Raw genomic sequence first — 23,314 nt, forward strand, 5'->3', positions numbered from 1 at the left:
CTAGCATATACTTTCTAGGACATCATATTTTGTTATCAATTTACAGCAAGTATTCATCCAGATTACTACAGGGTCCCCTAGCAAATGCAGAAACAAATTGACATTAAGAAGCCACACATTTTCTGTAGGGAGTCACCTTCTGCAAACCTTGCCTGCCCATAAGTATGCATAAAAATGCAGCTCCTGGGAAAAAAGATTGAATTCTTATCCTAGGGGAATGGAGGAGGGAAGCTGTACTATTAATAAATCCAAATGTTAGGTTTAACTCAATATGCAGAGTTTAGGCAGGGATGATATATTGCACTCCCCCATTTAAGAAGGAATGGCGAGGCAGGCCTGACATTGCCATTTTTTGCTTGAAGACAACTCATTTTCCTTCATATGTTTATTGAGGACACATGGCTCAGGTGCCTTTTAACTGGGAGCCTCCACAGGAACCGCAGACCAGCCCTTTCCCCACCATGTCAGTTCAATGGGTATTCAACTCCACTGAAGTGAAAATGCTCTCTTTCCCAGTTTAGCTTTCAAAAGCAGTGAGGCATGTTGTTTTTTTCTTTTTTTATGATTGAGAAAACCAACTCGTGTGTCACACTGTACGCCGCAATTGGATACGAATAGGGAGCCATCCATCACTCTCCCAGATTCCCTGTGTTTACTAAAGGGTCTGTTTAAGGAGCTGTTAAAGGAGCCTTAAAAGCCCCCGACACTGCCAGGAAGGACCCGTTCCCCCAGACTTCATCATTTTGCCCAGGAACTGAACTCCAGCGCCTCTGCTCACCTCTGTATTATCAGCACAGAGGGCATGTCCAGGATGGTCTTGGACTGCTGCTTCTAGGTGCAGAGATTTGGGGAGGTGGAGACCAGGCAGCAAAGCCCAGGCTGCTGTAGCGACTACAGAGCTCCCCAGGACCGCCTGGTCTTGGTCAGGGGCCACTTCAGCCCATGCCAGAAAGCCAGGCTGCTGAAGGTCACCCTCACCCGCGTTTCCCTCAGGCCCCCAAATTACGGGCTGCACCTCCGAGACGCGGCTCTGAATTTCAGTCAGCCTCGACTAATGAATTGACGCTGTCTGTTTTGGCACGGGGCTTGTCCCTGTGGTGCAAAACTGCTGAGAAGAGGGGGCTGCTTCAAGGGCAGAACTGATGGTGGCGACCAAGAGGGAGCTCACAGCCCTCGTGACGGCCCACGGTCCAAGCTCCGGGCGGACGGCACCGGAGAGGGACACCCGCTCGAACCCCTTGCCAGGCTGGAGCCTAAGAAAATACCTGCCCCCTGCGATGCCAGTGGACGTGTCGGAGTGCCACGGGCACGGGCTTAGTATAAATGCAGTGAAAAGGTACATCTGGGGAGCGTGCCCTGAGTCTTCCTCGTCTGGCTGTGCTCCAGGCTCACAGCTGGATAACCAGCTGGGTCCCAGCTCTGAAGTGCTGCCAAGCTAGGAGCCTCTCTGCTGCCACTCCTTCTCTTTCTCCTTGCTGCTACTTCTCATTATTTTCCCCTTTTTCCGCACTTCTGCTGCATGAAAATTGCCCATCTGACAAAGAGTGTTACAGTCAAAGTCTCGTTACGGGCACAAGGGGACACACCTTATATGCAGAGCCAACAATTAGAGTTTATTGTTAGTCTAATTAGTGTTTCAACAGTAAAATCGAAGTAAATCAAACAGTTATTCTAAGTCCCGTTACAACGATGCTAACATTTATAGTCCATATTTTCTAGCTATTGCTAATTCCCATTAATAGTACAATCCAATTTGTTAGTCACCAACTTCCTGGTATCTACCTCTTTTTGTCACGTCACGCTCACCTCTCTTATGAGTAGCAACAGCAAATAGTTAGTGCCCTAAGTTCCACACTGGGAGGAGTATGCTGTTGGTGGTCAGAGTTTCTTCCTCTTTGGTCCTGGGTCAGCTTGGGGTTTTCACACAGTCTGTTGCTATTGCTTTTTTTTAATTTGTGCCCAGCTTTAGTTACAGAATATTCACTTAGGAGTTGTTGGGACAACATGCATGGTGTAATTTCTTTAGGGTAAAACCATGCAATTTCCCAGAGTTAAGCTAACACAAAAAATAAGCTCGACATTAGTCACCTGTCGGGCACTTGCTGGTTCAGCTCAAATAAGCTAACATGAGCTCGGGACCAGACAAGGCCTGAAGTGGCCTATGTTAAGATCAACCAAAATCTGCAATTTTTCGGTAGCAATGGCAACATCTTATTTCCTGAGGTGCAGGGCTACAAAAGCTGTTCACACTAGTACTGCTGATGCATACACCCTCTCGTACATACCAATTACATCGATGCTTTTGTCAGTAAAACTCTGCTTCCCTGATCTTTGTCCAGTCACAGTCAAAGGAACTACAGTGAAAGTGTTAAATGTTATTCCCCCAAACACCTGAGGTTTTCTTTCCAGCTGAAGTCACTCAGCTCTACTCACATCTGATAGAGTCACACTTTCATTTCAAGGAACAGCAGCTTGTGGTTTTAAGCCTCCATCCTATTCTAGATACTAACGTCAAGAAAACACTTCAGCCATTCAGTGCCGAAATCAAAGTTCAAGTCCCACCGGCAATAGTAGCATTACTACAGCCATTACTAGTATAGGTAGTAGCGTACAGCACACAGGTGCAGGCATAAATATATATATTTATATATACATGTGTAAGCCTAACACTTGGAATATGGTACCAAGTGACAATATATCACACTTCTGACACACTTCAGGCATTTATAAACGGAAAGGAATGAAAATCTAAAATCATAAATCTTAGATTGCCCATTTAATGAAATACCATGTTTTTTCATAGACAGCCTGAATCTTGGATAATCCCTACTGCTTTATAAGTGCCCATACTTGAAAATAAGTCCTCCTACAGCCTACAGTGTAAAATAACCTGCAGTAAATCAGAAGAAAGGGGTATTGGTTAGAGATTACGGGGAGGGAGCAGAGGAGTGTACCTAAGACTTGCATTGTTGCTAAGTTGCAAGGGCTTTAAATAGGAGAGAGAATCTAATTTCTGGTTTAAAACAGATAAATTATGGATTGGCTATGTAAGTGAAGAAACAACATTTCATTACAAGACAATCAATTCAACAGATAATGTGTAGATGGAGCTAATAAACTGCTGGTGTAATTCTGATTTTGTTTTGAAACTTGTCTTCATCCAGCAAGTGAGAAATATCATGAAACTGTAAATGTCTTACAGCTTATTTAAAGAAAGATCATGCAAAACAAAGTTGTCAAGACTTGAGTAGAAATACGTGAAATCTTACAGAGTAATGAGAAGGATACACATGTATGTATTTATGAGTTTATCCATGTTCCATTTATAATGATTCCTCAGATTTTTTTGGTGTCCATATCGGTTTATGTTTTTGAGTTAGTGCTAAAACTTCATGGGATTAATGGCTTAAATGCCATTGACCTGATTGCAGTAGGAGTTAGATTTCTAAATGCCTTTGAAGGTCTGGTCTTTACATTCACTTTGTTTCCATTTTCAGGAATGGTAGCTTTGCAATTCTCACAAAATTACTCTGAGGATAAATACAATAAAGATTATTAAGTGATCGAACTCCTTGGTAATTGAGACTGTGCAGGTACCTTAGACAGGTGAATAAACACTCATGTTTGCCTTCAGGGCAATTTGACAATTTTCAGCTTACATCAGTTTGCCCATAATTAGAGGAGAGAAGGAAACAGGAAAGCAGAACGTGGGAGGACTTTAGGATGAAAGCTAAGTGACCTTGACAGGAAGGAGGCTTTTATCTCTCCAGAAGGAAGCAGCCTAAGCTGACGACAGTCACAATGCACTAGAAGCGCATGTAATATTTAAGATACCGGGGTGGAACATATTCTGAGTGCAAATAAGTGCAATTTTTAGGAATGTTTGAGATTTGATTAAATGCATCCTTTGTTGCAAAAGCATGGACTTTTCTAGATGGTCAGTAAATATTTGGTGACTTCATGTGGTGGTATTTAAGCTCCAGTGTTTTCAGCTGTAGTCATTAAAATCAGGCAAACAGAAGTCTGCCAATAAAAAGAATATCAATGATTGAAAGAAGCAATAGGAGGACCAAGAAACATGAAACAAACCAACAAAAAAATCAGGCCTGACATGCTGGCTCTAATGACATGAAATTCTCACCAGTTTCAACAAGACTGAGGCTGATTGTTTCTGTTTACCACAGTCTGCAAGAGCATCAGAGAAGTTTAGTTTTGGCTTAAGAAAATATTTAAGACATACGGAGCAGTCTTTCCACTAATGGAAGAACTGCAGATTTACCCCTTTCTGATGTGAAGAGTAGCGTCAGAGATTGTACTGATGCCTCACCTGGACAAGTTTCATTTCTTACTGGAAATACTTTTCTTGAGCATTAACTGCTCAGGGGAATACCTTTGAGATGAAAAGGATTTTCCAAAATAAGAAGGAAGTCTCTCTTGTCCAGATTAGTATCTCTTTGTTTATTTTAAACAGAGACATCTGTTTACAGGCATGAAAGCACAAATTATGCAGAAATAGTTTCTTTGAATTCTGCTCCTCCCAAACCACTTATCCAGCGTTTTTGATCTTGGCTATAAATCCTGGCAACTCCATGGAATTAATTCAGAATCAAACCCAAAACTCCACTGAGCAAAGGTGGCCAATTTTGCCATCTTCAGTGGCTTTCACAGAGCAAAGTTTTGCTGATGCCTGGACTGAGAACTGCCACTTGCATCACACATGTTGTATTTTTAGGATTAGCTCCTTCAGTTGTCTAAAACATAATAGCAGAGCTGTCCTAGAAGCTTCTAATCCCCAATTTGCTGCACATGATGATCACATAGTTATTTAGCATTAGCAATACAGTTAAGAGTTGCAGCACGACTCTCGCTCCCTTCGACAAAAAACAATAGCAAAGAGTCTGTCTGGAGCAGATTTTTTTTTAAAAAAGCACAAGGGGAGGATTGCAGTAATTCCATTAGAGACCCCACTTCCAAAATATATAAACTCGGTTTGTATCCCAAAGAGATTCCACATGTGATTGCAAAGAATTTAACAATACTATGAACACCAATTGTTTTAAGTCAGATCAGATTCTTTCCCTATTTGGTGGGGTTTTTTTACACTCCTAAGAAGCAACATGTTTACAGGGGTCTGATCACATACCACTGAAAGGAACCTTTCTTACTGGTTTTAATGCCCAGATGAGTATGCTTTAATAATACAAGTAAAGGGGTTAGTCATCTGTATAGTATTTGATGTTCACAGTGTATATATGCAGAGCTGTGTGAACAAAGAGAGGGGAAAAAAAAAATCTTGTGATTCAAATTTCCTCAATATTCCTAATTAAACAACTCATTAAGGTTTTTCAAAGAACTAGTGACATAAGTGGCATTATTAAGTATTTCAGAAGCTATTCAGTCACAAGTAGCATTATTCTTTCATACATTTTCATATTCTGAGAAACATAAAATTACTAGCAAAAACATATTAAAAGGCCCTTTTCAAAGAAGAAAGCCACCTCTCAGATTAGCGATTTGAAAAGCGAGTATGCATGTTTCCTATTCAAGAAACTTCAAGAGTTTCAGAAACATCACTCAATGTTCCCAAAACCTCAGTTAAGTAATGAGTCATCGTGGCTGGAAATACACACTGAAGTGGTAAAGTTTATTGCCTCACCTGAAGTCACAGGGAGAGTGTAGATGCTTCTGGTGTGCAGTTGTACAATGAATAAATATCATCCCGCCCGGACAAGAATGTCCTACTAGTCAGACTGCTAGAACATTCCTGCCATCACAGCGTGGTATTTATTCACCCTGTTATGAACAGCAAGCCCGCTTTACTCCCATTTTACTAGTCATTATCCAGTCCTAGTAACTCTGAAGTCACTCAGAAATGGCCAGTCTCTTCCACTGCTGCAGCTTTTTTTTAATGCTAGCCACGAGGACTGCCCAGGAGGACTTGCCACAGGTATTTCCACCCTCTGCCATCCAGTCTAGCCCTGCTTGAGAAGATCTCCTAGATCCTTAATAGGATTCCAAGTAAGATCAAGAGATCTAAGAAGGGACGCCAGCAGATCTGTATCAGCTCTCCTGTCTTTAGCTACAGCTTCTTAAGCCGTGCAGTTAATAGGGGTAACATTAAGAGGCTTTTAAAGAAGCTATAGCATTTTAGTATAGCCAGTTACTATCACAATCAAAGAAATAATAGACTCCTTCATCAAAAGAGAGACATGACCTACTAATCTACAGTTCTTTTATTAGCACATTCATAATGAAATGAGTCTTAATGGGCACCCCTCTATTTTCCAGTTGATTGCTCCTGTTGGAACGTATTTGCACAAATGGAGTTCACTTGCCCACAATAAGGCGAGCATTGCAGGCCTTTCTGATTTGGTAGCACTCTACATCCATTTCACAGTGGTAAATGACCATGAAAGTCTATGAGAAATAAGAAAGCCCTTGACAATCAAATACAAAACCAAAGTTTAGCTGTTTCTATCCTCCCCAGGTCCAATACCTTACGTCCCACCTAGCAAATGTTTTTGCCTAACTTCAGAGGGGGAAATTAGCATATGTTTCTGTCAAGAAGTAAAGAAAAATACAGCGAGCACTGAGCCTCTAGCAGAGAGACAGAAGCAAACAGCAGCTGGTGAATGGAAAACTGCTTAAGATAGATAACTGCTTCGCTCTACCACAGATGAAATGGGGCACACTGGGAACGGGGGTAGCGAGGAGAGCACCTGTAAGGAAAACTGCAAAAGGTAGGCAGGCAGAAGAGATTAGGGTTGCTAAAAAACCAACCAACCAACAACAACAACAAGAAACAAAGCCCCACCAAAACAAAAAAAAGACAGTAGCAATCACATGTAGGATTGTGGCTATCCTAGAAATGTGAAGTTACAGAAACTTGTAATTAAAAAAAAAACCCAGAAAAGAACAATGTCTTTTGTACATATGAGAAGCACATAAGCTCTAATGTGCCTAAATTACAATCAGGTGAAGTCTGCTTACCTGTTTGCCCTCAGTTGTACTACTTGCTATAACAATTCTGTTATCTCAGTCTGTGGGTTTCTTCTGTAGGAAGTAAATCAGGACTTTAGCAATCAATATCGCGTTTGACAACAATACACACTGCCCAAAGCACAACCAAAACATTCCTGTCAAACAATTTTCTTTTTCTTGTGTCTGTTACTGCACTGCCTAAGTACTACTGTCAGAAATAGTCAGTCTGATAGGAAGATACGCTGGTGCCCGTTGAAAAAGAAACCTTACCTCCTCCTTTCTTTTATTCCTGGCTATGCATATGGCAGTATATTCTCTGCCTTCATTATCACACTGCAATACTTGAGGGAGAACTGCAATGCCACTAAAGCAGCTGCAAGCCCAGATTTTTCTCTTGTGCTTGGAGAGTATTGCTGACACCTTGGCTTTGAGTAATTGCTGATCAGCACAGAAAGGGTCCGTTGTCTGTGGTTCTGTCTCATTTATGGGAGCTTGTAGGTAATTTTCCTCTGGTGGCATGGAGGTAGGTGCCTAATAAACAGTGGGTTGAGTGTGCATGGAAAAAACCAAACAGGGTATCTTACTATCACAACCCATGCTAGGCAGACCAGGGAGGGTTTGTTGTGAGTTTGGAATTCCCTCGGGCTAAATTAAGGTGAAAGGACACCAAACGATTAGTTAAACTTTTTACTCATGGCAGAAGCAGCCTGAACTTGGAAGGTGTAATAGCAGGTGTTGGGGTTTCTCTCAAAAGGAACTGGCATGGAACTACCTCAGTAAACCCTGTAACACGTGCTAACCACGGATCTATCGGTTCAGAGAAGACGATAAGGAGATCCCTCCCGTTGAGTCACGAGGTTCAGAGCAGACCCCCTTGCTTTCTGGACTCCTTCTCAGAGAGGAGCCCAGGGGCGGCTGGATCCGCTCCTAGTCCCAGACTTGGTCAACGGTTTATGTCTAAAGTGATAAGGTGTAGGGGTTACAGAAAAGAGGAGAGGGAGAGAGAGAAAGAGAGGAAAAGAGAAAGGTTTCACCAGTCCTGGGTCCAGCGTTGGTCCCACCAGCCTAAGGGTCCAGTTCTGGAGGGCGCACACACACAAGGCTTCAATTCATGTCCTTTTATCATCTCCTTGCCCCTCCTTTGGGCGGGCACTCGAACTCATTAGGCTAATTAGGTGTCAGGAAATGGGTTGGTGGGCTTGGGGGTTGTTTGGGTAGCAGCTTCTCTCCCCCTGCAGGCATGACCATGGTTTGATCCCTGGCCGTACGTGGTGAGCTGCCCTCCTCAGCGTACCCACACAAGGAACCCGGCCTCCGCGCCCTGTTGCTGACCTGCTTCTCTGCCGGCGGCTGGCTGTTCCGCAGGGTCGCTGTTGGGCAGAATTTGCCCTGCCATCATGTTTGGGACATTCACTCTTTCAGTCCCTCACATGCGGTGTTGCTGTGCAGCCTTGCAAGTTCTATGCCTTCCGTCGCCTGCAAAGGCCAGGCCCTGATCTCCGTCCCTCACGAGGTGTTTGAGGCATTAACTCCGTCCTGTCTCTCACACTCACCTACATTAAGAAGACCAATTTTCAGGGAAAAGCTGACCAGTTTGGTTTTTTTTTTTTTAATATGTCAAAAGATTTGGAATGGTTCCCTTACTAGAGATTTTTGGGTGGCAGCATCTCATACCTTTCTCAGAATGGAGCGTTGCTTAAAATAGCTCTATTTTTGCTTTACATTAAAAAGCCTAAAAAGTCACTGATCACTTCTGAGAGCCTGTCTAGGAGACTTTCAAGTACCAGAGTCTAAAAAGAAACAGAAGAAGAGGTATTCAAACCATGTAGCTTTTTTAGTGGAAGGACAAAATGCTTTAATTTAGGCACTTCAAGCCACCCAAGAGCCGCCTTCTTTCTACTAACTGGGTAGGGAGGCTAGGCTCCTTTTCAGACATCAAATTTTGATGCATAAGTTAGACTGAATTTCTTTTTGATGACACTCCTGCTTTGAAGAACCTGCTAGTTCCCCATCCTAAAACAAACAAACAAACAAACAAAAAGGCTTAGGGAAAACCCCAACTTGATAAAAAGCAATGCATGTCTGAGAAGAACAGTAACTTTCACAACAGGATGACAACACTGCAGACTTCCATCAAGTACTGCAACAAGGAATAAGCTTTTCCTACAGCATTTTCATGGCTTCAAGGATACTTTTGGTACTGCTGAAAACCCTTTGGCTATGATTCCACGCACATCTGCTACTCTCTGCCATTAAGATATTGATCAGGAATAAAAGACCCATGTACAGGATTTGCACAGCAGTAGGAATGCTACCGATTTGTTCTCCTGCTAAATGTAGTCGATTGCTTAACTGTTTTAGTCCACTCTCCATCAAGGAACAACTTAATATAGTTCACAGTATTATTCTGTATTACCTGCTAGTCACACACCTGTCCCCCATTTTAGATTATAATGCAGCATTAGCAGAATGCTTTCCTCTGCAGGGGGACAATGAAATACCGTGGAGGCCTGTCCCCACATCACTTGCAAAAGGCAGAAGAGGCTAGAAGCCCTTAGCAAGACCAGCTCCTGCTTTCTGTTAATGCCACGCAGAGGCAGCTCCCAAAGTCAACAGGATCAGCTAGAGCTGGGTCTGTCCTGCCTCCTCCACAGAGCTGCTTGCAGAGGTGACTACCCCGTGACACCTACGTAAGGTTACTGCAGCAGTTGCTGCTCTTGCCTGTGCACCCAGGGAACGTCAGATCTTTTTCCAGGTGCTCCAGCTACCCTGCACGCACCCTGCAGCATACACCAACGTCCAGCCAGTACGTGCAGCAAAGGTGCCCATGGCGGTGGCTAAAGCACAGATATTAAGCCTTCGATGGGCACACCATCAGAAAGGAAGGAGAATAACCTTGTGATCAAAATGCTGCTGCATGACTCAGAAAATCTAAGTCCAGGTTCCAGGCCCACCTTAGGTATTCTTGAATGACCACAGAAAAGTCATTTAACACAACCACACAATGGAAACAAAAGAGTTCCTTTTTCTGTGCCATTCCTCTATGTTGTCTGTTGAGACCGTTTATGCACAGCGGATAAAAGATATGCTCACAGCATGGCTAAATACAGAGACTTAGAGTGGGCATCTCTGAAACAAGATGACACTAAGGCTCTTTGCAAATGCCAGGTGAAAAAAAAAATCAAAATATCTGAGAGCAGACAAACATAATCATCAATTCACTCACCAGCTACTGAATAAAGTCATACAGTCATCTTTTGCCACCACCATTCATGAACTAAAGACAGGCACATACTGCTCACTTTCCTTCTTTTGTCACTGTGTTTTTGTGAAGGCTGGTGTTCATGTGCATTTTGGTCCACTAGGGTTAAAGCAGTTGCATTGTTCAAAAGGGCCGTGTTAATAGATCCCAATGCAGGACGGAGGTAGTAGTTATCTTAACATTTCTGCTGCATTTAGTTATTTTTATCGTCCTGGACCTTTTTTCCTGCTGAGAGAATTGAATAAAAAAATTACTTTGAAAGACACTATAATCAACCACTGCTGGCTGCAATTACATTGTATACTTGATGTCTTCAGAAAGTACCTCTAGTTTAAAACCACAAATCTTTCAGTTTGAATTCTCTCTTGGCTCTGTTCTGTTTTGCTATTTCAGAGGTGTATTTACAGGAATGTTCACTAGAGCATATGGATTTATATAACAAAGACATCAAAACAAGTGAACATCAGAAGATTAAAATTTCATCAGCTATCTTTACACTGAAAATTTGAATTTTTTTTCCTGTTTATGACTGATATTTACAAATGAATGCCGCATGGACAATGAAGGGTAAAGGGCATTTGGATTTCAGAACTGTAAAAGCTAATTCATGCTTGAGAAAATTATTAGATGGAGACTTTCAGATCTGACTGGTCATAAGAGAGACATAATTGTAAAGTAAGCTCAAACTCAACTGCTTTTTAAGTCCAAGTCAATTATGGACAAGTCTGCAGTGTTACAGCTTCTGAGCACATGAAACTTAGCTATTACTGAAAATATCTAGCAAAGGAATTCTTTGCTGTATATGAAAATGTATCAATATGATATATTAAAATATATTAATATGACACTGAAAAGAAGTGAATATGATAAATTTGGAAGCCTCTGTTTTTTGAAGTTAGTTGGAATACTTTCTTTTCTTTGTGAAGCTATTGCTATTTTAACTTCCCCCCCCCCCCCCCCCCCCCCGTAATGAGAAAGTAATTTTTCTGCAGGTTTTCCTTACAGCCTTAATCTTTTCCTTGCAGTCTTGCCTGCAGGGTAACAGAATTACATACTTCATGTTTGTGAGGACAGCCCCAACGACAGCCTGGGGTCCTGGCTCCTCTGGGTCATGCGAGTTCTCTTAGGGACTTGGACATTGATTCTTTGGGATAGCTTTGCAACAAGGTAAAACCCAAGCAAATAATCACCAGATCCTTACCTAGCATGCCTCATTCCATACCACAAACTATCACACCTTACACAGGACTCACTATTTCACCATTATCCTCCTCCCCCATTAATGCTTTCCCCATCTTTCATTTCTCAGGCTTTGACAATGAAGTGTTGATGTCTTCGTCTCTCTCAGGCTTGATGGGTTAAACACTTGCACCTGATGCTTGAGCCAGGGGAAGGTCCTTCCAGCAGGACCACGCAAGCATGGAGAGTCTCTCACTGCATGGTCGTGCTGGGGGACTAGCAACTGACTCTCCTGCACAGGGAAACTGTGAAGCTGAAGCCTGTGGTCCAGTTACTGTGGCTGGCAGTTTGCCCTGGAGCATTGTTTGGGATTTAAGCAGGGTCAGTTTGCCTGGCAAACCCAGTTGGTGCTGGCTGGCTGAGCATCTAGAAGATACGGTATCAGAATATTTTCAGTGCATCTCCACATCTTCTACAAAATTAAATGTAAATTAAAGCTTCCAGGGAAGAACCCTCCTTTTCTTCCAAAGATGGTGGTAGACACTTCATATAATATGTCTGTTAGTGAAGCCAGGGACTAGTCTGCATATTTCCACCAACAACCATAAATCAGACCTGATTTGGGGGCAGTAAAGGCACATACACTGGTGCATTTATACTGTAATCTGCTAGAATGAGAGAAGAGGGTCTATTCTCTGTCTTTGTGCGTTTTTCCCCAAGAACCTAAGCAATCTCCATGAGGATGGATGCAGTTTATTGTGTCACACAAATGGAACACCCCCCCCCACACACACACACACACAAAATCCCAACCCAAAACTAACTATTCCTGTTAGTTGAATTTTCAGATTCATATTACACTCAACCAGGTACATCAGTATCATTTCCCATGTTCAGTTTCCTAAATTACTATGCCACATCATCTATTAACTTTCACCTCCTCATTCAGTCTCGGTGTGAGAATAACATTATATTACCAATTCTTGAAAATACAATTAATGTTCAATCCAGTGTACTAATGGACCTTAACCCTAATGTGTGAAGCTTTGCACCCAACCCTCAAACAATGAAACTGTGCCTAAATGATTAAGGAATAAAAGATCTATTATACTGGCACTTCTGTTTGAATAAACGTTATGTCAGAAACTTTAGAGACGCTGATGGTTGTTGGCATATTTAGAGGCTATTTAAAATCTAATAGTCAGCAGCCTGTAAGGTCCGAGATGTATAAATACATACAGAAACGTAACTGAATGCATGGGATCTGAAAAGAAATTATGCTCAAATCCAGAGTCTAGGATACTTTATAGAACATATTCTTCTGAGACTCTGTTGATGGAGGGAGTACTATGGGGCTCAACAGAATGGAATGAAAAAAAAAAGTTTTCCTTCTCCTTGCTGATGCCTCTCATGGGAAGGCTCTTTGCTAGTCTGGTTTATTTAACCAGCAACTAGGAAGAGCAGCACAACCCACAGTGCTGAGTGGGGGCGGAGGTGGAACCTCTTTGGGCTTCCTCACGTCAAGAACCTGCACCCGATGCCTGTTGCTGTGCCAGAAAGGCATCTCCAAGGCAGAGCTCCCTGATTCATAGGAATGACTCCAATGGACACATTGCCTCTTTGATTTATAGTTGAAATAATTAAGTATTTCTCTGGAAAGGTGTAAATTTGCACTGAATTCTCACATTGGTGGCATTAAGACATTACCTACATTAATGAGATACTGGAATAAAGGGTGACTAGAAAGGTTGACTATGAATATCATCACCTAGGGGAAATCATTTTGAAGTAAGTTGATATTTATAGTGATTAAGCAATTGTCTGAGGTTTTGATCCTTCAAAGAAGCATGAGCATAAACTTTAAATCTATGACTTGTCACACCGAAGACAGTTCTGTGACTGCAAGTGACATTGCTTTTAAGTTAACAATCATCATACTTAAAGTTAGACTGGGAGTATTTTTAAGCTTGGGTATGCAGATTCCTTCTTCTCCTGTAAAAAGCCCCGATTTGCTATACATTTGAGCTGACAGAGCTAAGCCAGTTGGCTGAGGCTGTTGTACAGTAAAATTGTTTTTCACTCCTGAGAGCTGATTAACACAGCAAGTTCCCCAACCAGCTGACCAGCTGATGTTTGAGAGAAATGCCATGTTTAAAGCGCCCCTTTTGTCTTATTGCCTGTCTTTGTGCGGTGTGAAGAAACCAAAGAAATTTTAGGTCCCATCAATTACATTTTCACACCTACATTTAAAGAAAGTAAAATATCCCTGGTGAATGGCTTGCTTTCAAAATAAAGAAAGGAGATTGCACGAGAAAAGCTATTACATTGCAGAGACCTCTCTGGAGCACGAGACATTGGGAGTGGAGCGCAAAATGGCATTTAAGAGCCACAGGAGCTCACTCTTTACTAAAGGCTCAGCCCAGAGTATAGTGCTCCCGTCCTTTTTATTCACTCAACTGAATTTATCACTATGACCCATAAACCAGTTATCAGCACCTACAGGGCAAAGACGTCCTGGCCTTCAGTTGGTACTTACCCCAGTTGCACGCTTCAGCCGAGGTCTGTAGACGTGTGTCTCCTCTCTTGCCACGCACAGGGAAGCTGCCGGGGCTTAGCTGCTCTGCTGCTTAGTGAAGACTACCCAGTCAAGAAGGACGTTACGGGATCATGCCCTTATTTCAGCATTTTGGACACATCTCCGCAGAGAAGAGTAAAAGGCTGTATTTCACAGCTATGATATCATTCTCATGAGCTATATTTCAGCATGAGCCACTATAAAACCTCTCCCATGACATCAGAGCTGTGAAATATAGCTGACTTCAAGCGCAGAAAATTCCCCCACAAGAATAATTGTTTCCTGGCAGTTGGCATTTGAAGGACAGATCCTTTAAAAGGCTGGCGCAAGTCCTGTCTAGGTAGCGCTGCTCCAGGCAGCACCGCTCAGGAAACGTTACGTGCAGGAGCAGAGGTATGGAGCCCCACTGTGGGGTTTGGCCATAGGGGTAATGAGACGAGCGCTGGGGAGCCTGTCGAGTGATGATTTTCGCTCCCTCACGCCTCAGCAATCCATGCGGACTTCACTAATAGCAAAATAATAGGTTTGCTCGTATGCTGCGCTCCCTACCTCAGCCCCTGCCTCCCTGATAAGGCAAGCCGCCTGCGCACAGCCGGAGCTACCGCCTCGTCCGTCTTTTCACGTCTGCGCTGCGAGCGCAGAGCACGACAGCCGGGCTGCTGTTACGTGCCAGCTCGCCAGGGCTGCTGCTGCCCGGGGCACTAATTAACTCACCTGGGCAGGCCCAGCCTCCCCACAAACCAACCTGGCAAGAAAATGAAGTCAGAGATATTGGGTGAGACATAATCTCCTCTTTCGTATCACGCCAGGGAATATGCCCACCAGAACAGACTCCGCTCAGCCGGGGCTCCGAGGAGTGGGTGTTGGCAGAGCCGTAAAGGACAAGACCCTACGCAGGTCGGAAGGGTGCAGGAGGAGGGTAAGAGAGACTGTAAACTGGGAGAGACTTAAGGCCACCTCGGCTCTCCCTAGCCCAGTGCCCGAATCTCCCCGTGTCCCCTTCTAGCGACCTGCCTGTTTATTTGCCGGCGCTCCATGAATTGTACTGAAGGCAGTCGTTGAACACATTGTAAAGCTCAGTCATGCTGGCTTTTTCTGTTCCTCCTCTGTGAAGATCCTCTTGTGGTCGGCACTGGTTCTGTTCTTGCTGTTTTATCTCTGTGTGTGTGTGTGTGTGTGTGTGTGTGTTAATGTTTATATGTATGCGTGTAGACACTTAGGTGTCACTGTCTATCTCACAACACCCAAAGCCTTTTGTGGACGCAGCTCCCATGACCTGCAGGACAGAGTTGTTTTTACCTACAGAAAGTTCACTGACATTAGTGACAGTGAACTAGAAACTTTCCCTCTTCTCCGGAGGAAATTACACTACTTCAGAATTAATTGTACCTTCTCCATTCTTCCTCTTAATGCTGAAAAACTGACTCCTCACCCAGAAGTTACCTTTTTACAGTATTTTACCTTGTGAAGCAGTAAAACAATATTGTCTGAACAGCCCCGTTCCATTACCTACTATCCATCTAAAAGCTAAGTGATATTTCTTTATAGAAAATGATTTACTAAGAAGAACTCTAAGAGACTTGAGGTTATTTTATACAATTTATTACTAAAAACAATGATAACCAGAAGAGTGGCTAACCTGAGGCATTGTAAATGCGTTGACTCCATCAGTGTAGCTCAAAGGCTAAATTCTGCCTGATTTACACCGTTAAAAAACAAACACACATGATATAGGGAAAAAATTGGCCTTTGATATAGAATACGATGCAAGTAGCACTGTGTGAAATGCTTACAGAATAAAAATAAAAAAATTTTCTGTTTTCAATTTGATATAGTCAGACTATCATTCCACAATCTTTATTTACAAAAATTGAGAGATGCTGTGTTGAATTTTGAGCTGGTTCAGAATGATTTCTTGCTTTTTGATCAGAATATTGAAAAAAATAACTTTTCCAAAGACCATCTGTGTGAAACCAAATGAAAATTAATCAAATGATCCTTCTATAAGAGTATGGATCTGTTTGGACTAAAAATTTAACAAAGTGTTTATAAAAACTATATGTTGTGGAATGTTTCTGTAAACTAGTTCTGATTTTTTCACATTATAAAATGATCCAGAGCTCTTCATTAGGCATTTTGCATAACCTGTTACCTGAAACACATAGTGTAATTTCTTCTTCCTGAACAGAAGCTTTCAACTTTTTTAAAAACGGAACTGTCCCCATTACACTGTGGTACTGTATGTATAGCTTTTTTCATTATGAAAATCATGCAGTCTTCAGAGATAGGATCATTTTCATAACTATTTTGTAGGTGCACAGATATTTAGTGTTAATAATAGTAGGAAGCAGTAGCTAGCAAGAACCCACAGGTAGTGATGAACTGGCTGAATTTTTTTCTTTTTAGAAGTTATTAATGAAAACATTTACATATATAACTATGTATCTAAAGAACCTAAATTCAGTACAGAACTCTGGCAGTAGGTAACTGAGAAAACCAAAATGTCCACTTAACTTCCTACGCAGTAGCAAACAAGTGTAGTATGTGTGACATATTGACAAATATGGACGTTTCTTTCACTAACCTTTTTACCTGACACTTCCTAAATGAAGTCAAAGGCAAAACTTCTTAAATGTGAGGGAACAATCCTGGAGTTATCTAAGTCCAGGCTCTTCATCCCATAACTATAGCAACAGAATGCCTCCTGGGAAGACAGTGTGCATTCTTGCTAGCCCTTCTTTGACTTAGTAAGGTAACCTCATCAAGATCCCCAGTCAGAAACTAATCAGTTGTTACACCCCAATGTTCAGGCAGTAAAAAGACAAATGCCCAGTTTGCCTTAGTCAATGAATGGAAGTAAATGGAGTTAAAGGGGGGGACCCCCCCGCCGAAATCCACAAACCCAATTGGGACTCCTTCCTCCTACTCAATATAGATTCACTCAGATTATTTGAAGGACCACTTGCAACGTTTTTAACCAGAAACAGCCCAGCTTTTCAACAATCACTATTACTTTTCTACTTTTTGGACTTTTTTACTGAGTGATGAATGTTAAAAACCTTTGAAAATGCTCAAAAAGTTGTTATTTTTCTTTTCAGAGATCCTTTGAGACTGCAAAGACTATTTAAGGAAGGAAGACGGCATGAGATTGGATTCAATGCAGTAAAGTAGGTTAGTTTGAGGACAAGACAAAAAGTCGTTATTTAGACCCCCTTGTGTTGCCGTGATGAGAACTTACCATTGCTTCTGGCTGCTGTTTTGGGCTGGTCAGCCCCACCAAAGTTTCTTAACTCCATTATCCAAAAGGACTAGTGGCTTTCCAGAAAAGGAAAAGGTTTTGGTATTGTCTGGAAACAGCAGGCGAGACCTCCATCGTTCCAAAAGGAGCTGGATGTGGAATCAGTTCTTTTTATTGGAGGAATACACAGGAACTGACTACCAATATGTTGGCAAGGTAAGATTCTTTCATACACATCTATGCTTTGATTTTAGAAGTGCTGGAAGGCCAGCAGTAGCAAGTAGGTAAGAACAATGCCTGCTACAACTTTTAGTTCGCCTTCCTATCTGCCCAGCTCCTGCTGAGGAGTAATTCAGCGGAAAGGTTAGTACACTTCAGCTTCAAATTGTAATCAACAACAGGAAGTTCCTCATTTAACCAGCAAACCCATGGCCAATCATGCACAATTATGTTAAAGATTTTCCGTATTCTTTTTGTCTGGAAATAATGCAGCTTAATTATACGGTTGTCTAAGCCACATTTTTAGCTTTAAAATGTAATATGCATTTTCCCTCATGCTCATTAATTTTGCTAGAGTCAAACTATATAAACCAGAAGAGGTTTTCATCCAAGATATTTGGGATTCACAGTACCCATATTTTGGTAAGGATTCTCTCTACCCAGAAAAAGGCAACCATTTCCCTTTTTATTCCCCACTGCACACAACAATGCTGCAGCCATTTTCTGATGAGGTTTTGTGGCGCCACTGAGGACTCTGTGACATGACCTTAATACCACAAGCCATGCTATTACAAAGAGTTGAAGCACGCTGTGCTTATAGACTAAGAAGCAACAGACAGCTGAAAATTTCTAAGCTCAAAGCATGCTGACAGTTAGAAAACTGTCTGTAAAAAATAATAATTAAAAAAAAAATAAAACTCACAGCTTAACTCTGAGAAGATCCATCTCCCTGAGCAGCAGACCCCCATGTAGGTAACAACCTTTATGTGAATTGTAGAGCTGATGCACCTGTGGTAAGTCTAGAGAGAGTCTATACTGCCCAAGGTGCCATAGTCTATAGGAGTCTCTCTTGCAGAATGCAGTAATTATGCTATTGATGATGACATTCAAAGCAGAAACAATACAGCTTAGTTTTCCAAACTAAAATGGGATTGTGTCTGAACTAGTTTGATCTCTCAAGCCTTTTAGCAAAGGCTGCAGATCACAGTGGTTTGACATTTTATCTCCCTCTGCAAGCTTCTGAGCTTTCCCATGAGGGATGGTGGCTGCTTTTCTTGCCTGCCAATCAGCTGTCAGTCAAAGTTGGATGCGACACTCCTTTCCTGCTAAATGGCTGCAAGGCATGATTGAAATGAAGAGCTACTCAGCTGGTGTAATACTCATAGAGCTCCGACCAGAATAATCAGCATTCATGAAGGGTACCATTGAGCCCAATCTACAGGAAAAAGCCAAAGGCAGAGAGTCCACAGAGAGAAGAAGTAGAGAAGGAAGATAAGAGGGTAAGAAAAAAAAGCCAGAAGAGAGTAAGAGAGAAGAACTAGAAAGGCAGAGGTGGAAGGAGAGGAAACTTTACAAAGAGGAATCAAGATTGAGGAGGGGAAAGGGACATCAAATGGCAGTAGAGGATAGGAGTAGCGAGAAAAAGGTTACCTAAAGAAAGCACAAATAAAAACAGAAGATGAGACAGTAAAGGAAAAAAACCCAACAGGTAAGAAAAATGGAGTCAAGGAAAAAAAAAGGAAAGCAATTAAAAGACAGCAGTCCTCCATACACTCTCCTGTTCCACAGTCTACTCGGGGGGGCAGGGTAGTGGGGATCTCTTTCTCCAAATATGAAGCATGTGGTCCTGAGGTGAGTCCTACAGCCTGTCATTTTCACTGTGAATTTTGACATTAAACCTGCTCAGCCTCAAGTCCCCTATTCTCTCCACTGCAGAATTGGAGTAGAAGCTGTTGGCTTCAGAGGGACTGATGGGGGAGCAAATATTCCTGTAGGATGAGTTTGCTGAGAGACAGTTAAATAATGGTCTAGTTCAACCAGAAAACCAAGAAAGTTTGAACTGGAGTCATTGAGAGAGAAAAAAATGTGGAAGTTATTTTTAAAAATTGTTCTTCTACCTATCGTTACTTTATATACTATTACAAAGCATAGAAACAACACGTAATGTATAAATGTCATTGATTCTGTGTTCCTGGGCTGTTCACAAGTGGCCTTTCACACGTCTTTCAAATGTCAGAACTGCTCACACCCTTGTAATTGAACAATTAGCCAAGAGGCATGGAAGAGCAGCCATTTATTATTAGAGAAAGTTGCATATTGGTGTGAGGATAAATGATAGAAACAGCTGAATGTCTCCAGGTTGAGGTAACCAGGCAATTTAACTGAGCAATTAAACTTGATTGGTGTGGGCAAATGAGGATAATGAACATGTTTATGAAGCATATTTTTTCTCAGAGGACTAAATGTTAACCTTTACTATGAACCAAAAATGTAAGAATATTTTGTTATAGTCCTTTTATTTTCTTATAACATAAAGAAATGTGAACAGAAAAATCTTTTTAAAAAATAGCAATATATGTATGTCAAGGGGAGTTGTGCTTATGTCTTACTGTATAAGCAGTCACACCCAGATCTTCTGGGTTTTTTGTGTATAGTGGTTAAAGCTGATGGGCGTTAACATTATAATTGTAAAAAGTGATTCCATATAAGCTACAAGAAAAAAAAAAATCTTTTACTTGGGCTGGTTTTACTTTTGTCTTTTCATTTATTAGCATCTGTTTAATTCAAACATCTACATCAAAATTTGAGATATAAGAAGTCTGCTGTGAAAGATTCTAACAGCCTTATTTCTATAAACTGCCCAAATTGCACTTGTAAAATCCTGTAACTGCTTATTCTACAAAACCCACATTTATATCATAGTAGTTTTAGACAGAAGGGGAAGAAAAGTGAAGGGGAATGCTTTCAGGTTTGAGATAATAAAAAAGAAAGGTAATCTCTCTGAAGATAGAGCTGAAGGCAGTACTGAAGACATGCTGAAGCATCATCCAAGTCATGGACCAGAGCACTACTGTGATTCATACCCCGTATACTCTATATCCAATAAACCCAAATGCTTTCCATCCTTTAGAAAATAATTGCCTAAGCACACATGAGACAAAGTAGCCCTTTTTTGGTACCCATGGGTACTGTCAGCTATTAAAAAGTGCTCCCCAGTTTTGTCTGCTACGCATTTTACTGTCAGCCCAAATATGTTGCTGTATCACACTGGACAAGAGTATGTGGGTGCCAACAAGAAGCTCCCAGTGTTATCAAGACGAGTTGATTGTATTCTGTGGCTCTGACACCAGATCCATCACTTTATTATCCAGTTCTTTTATTCCTGATTTTCATCCCTGTATATTCATGAAATAAAGCCTTTTAAAAAGAGTAGAAATTGACACCTCCAGTCTTGGTTAGTCTCAGACATAATAATATAAGGAACTTGCAGAAAAGTTCTAGACTAGAATTATTCATTGCACTGCTGAATAACTTGTGAACTACAGCTATTCATTGAAGTGTGATTGATGGGCACAGTGACATTTTAACCTGAAGATATCTTTTTTTCTGGTTCAGAAATTATGGCACTTGGCAGGGACTCAATCCCAAAATAAAATAAAAGGATCACATGAGCATCAAAGTAGGGAAGTGCCCAGCACTACTGCCTATCCAAAATCTGCCACATCTGAGGTCGGTTTTAAAAGAGATCTAGTTGTACCTGTGGCTGCTTAGTACAATTTTAAAGAACTGGTGTGAATGCATCTCTAAATCACTTGTAAATAATGAAGCTGTATATAGAAATATATGCTACGTTCCCTAGAGGTCTTCAGATATTCCTGGGCAAAAGAGAAAAAAAATCTGCCTTGTTCCAAGATTATACTCAAAGGTATAGCTACCATTTTTATGCTCTTGATGTCTTTGCATGGCTGTCCCATTGGCTACATAAAATCCATGTACTGGCATCCATCACTGAGTGGTCTTGTTAGAGCACAAACCTACAAATCATTGTTATGTAAAGGGATAGGATGCCGCTTTTTTTTAGACTAAAGAAAGATCTGAGCAAGTCTTAAATCTTACTCATTAACCTAGAAACAGCTTCTGGCAGCCTGCAGTGGAAAGAAGCAGCTTGCTTTCCTGATAACAACAGGCACAACTGGGGAACAGTTTTGTAACACTTTCTCTGTCCGGCACTAAAAGGAAACTTCCAGACATAATTTTCATTTTTGCTATGTCTTACTGATGTTCATATAGTTCAAGCAGTATGCTTGCCTGGAAGCTATCTGATGTTACTACCTGTACAACCCATCATAAACAATCATCCTCTGCTGACAACTCCATTTTTCAAAGAAGATAAAGTCAAAGTCCTGCTGCTATGTGACTGGGCAAAGCAGAGAGGATACTGCATTACTGTAGGCAAAACCAGAATCCTTTTGTCTGGTGTTGAACGAACCACTGGGAAAAATAAATTCCCCTCTGTCAGGAATGGTTTAAGGTACTGTTGATCCTGCTTTGGAGGGGGAGGGGATGAATTAAATGGCATCGCATTACAATATAGTTTCAGTACTGTGTTTCTTTCTTTTGCCTGATTTTACTTCTGGCTACAGCTATTCTGAAGGCAAGCAGAACCGTTCTTTGCAGCGTATTTCACCAGAAGCAAATCAAACAAAAGGTAGAATCTCTCCAAACCATTGCAAGTAATGGGACTAAGTCACATACTGAGACAAAAATATCTGGCTGTGAGCACACACAAGGGGCTATTTAAACAAGGAAAATTATTGTCATGTAATACTGTCCATGCATTTTCAGCATTTGAAGCAATAATGTGTCACATTACTCCAGTGGTTAAAAGGTGTTATATCTTAATTGGATGACGTGATAACTAGCAAGAGAAGCCTTCACTTTCTCAAAGATCTTTAGTACACTAGCAGTCTGTACTTATTGTCAAAACTTTTGCTTCCCTCAAAAAACAAGATGTGAAAAGTCAAACTAACATCATTTTTCCCATCTGCACTTTAAACATCCTTTATGCAGTTGTATTGGCAAACACTTGCTCACTGTTTGTTTTCTTTACCTTGTAACTTGCACTATGATCTACACCTGATGTCTTCAGTTTCCTATTCCAAAGACAGTGACTATTTGTTATCTTTCCAAGGCCTAAAATTAAAAGTTCCACTTGTAACTCCTATTTATTCAGGGATTCTCCTCAAAACAGTTCTCAATTTTTTTTTTTTGATGCTCAGAATATCCTTTCTCTGGGTCTAGATTCTGCACTCGGCTTCCAGGAGAACTGGCAGCCCAAGAGCCAGGTTTTAAGTCTGAATGAGCTCCCAGTCCTGAACAGTTCCTGGGCTTGAAGTGGCTCACAGCAAAACTGAAGGCAGCTGTCAGTCATCCTTAGGTTGCATCAGTCAATCTGAGGTGCTCTGTGGGTTGCAGCAGTGCCCACAGTGTACACAAGGCTCTGGGCTGGACCCCTGTTGCTGGCAAGTTCTCAACAGTCTTCTTCCACAACTAAATATACACACAAAATTTGACTTTATGCTGTGCCTCTCGGAGGACTTCCACACCCTTTACCATGCAGAAGGAGAAGGACTAAAGTTTTGCACTCTTCCAAATGTAGGCTCCCTCCAGCACACCATCTGTGTGAGGGTGCTGTGGTCCTTGGCAGGCTGCATCACCCTCTGCAGAGGAACTTCTCTCTTAGCAGGGCATAGGACTTTTGTGGGCCATTTATGGCACTTCTGCCCTTGCTCCTGACAAGAAAGTCACAGGGTCTGTTACATGTACCAATATTAGTTAATTGCAATGATATGTTTAACTTTGTGGTGAAAGGAGCATTAAGACCAGCCTTTTACACATGAGGAAACTGATGTACAGGGAGGCTAAATGACCTTATGCACAGCTGAAAGTCAGAAATTTCTAAACTGAGATTTAAAAAAAAAAAAAAAAAATCGGAGTTCTTAGCCCCTTTCCCCCCTCCGTTTAAATGATTAGGTCACTTGCCTCCCGCTTCAATAGGCTGAATACTTGTCATTCTCTT

General features: G+C 41.6%; 2 protein-coding genes across 3 annotated transcripts in view; one reads left to right on the forward strand and one right to left on the reverse strand.

Annotated features, from left to right (window-relative positions):
* DROSHA (drosha ribonuclease III) overlaps window positions 1-23,314 on the reverse strand; it is a 1,047,543-nt gene that overhangs the window by 880,586 nt on the left and 143,643 nt on the right. The gene's annotated exons all lie outside the window — the stretch shown is intronic.
* The window catches only part of LOC126048570 (cadherin-6), a 102,430-nt gene that overhangs the window by 36,268 nt on the left and 42,848 nt on the right, over window positions 1-23,314 (forward strand). For both annotated transcript variants that reach the window (XM_049823746.1, XM_049823747.1), the window contains exon 2: window positions 17,077-17,451. In XM_049823746.1, the coding sequence (XP_049679703.1) occupies window positions 17,224-17,451 (228 nt within the window). In that variant the 5' untranslated portion in view covers window positions 17,077-17,223. The remainder of the gene's footprint in view (window positions 1-17,076; window positions 17,452-23,314) is intronic.

The sequence above is a fragment of the Accipiter gentilis genome, chromosome 20 (genome assembly GCF_929443795.1).
Source record: "Accipiter gentilis chromosome 20, bAccGen1.1, whole genome shotgun sequence".
NCBI classification, from domain to species: domain Eukaryota; kingdom Metazoa; phylum Chordata; class Aves; order Accipitriformes; family Accipitridae; genus Astur; species Astur gentilis.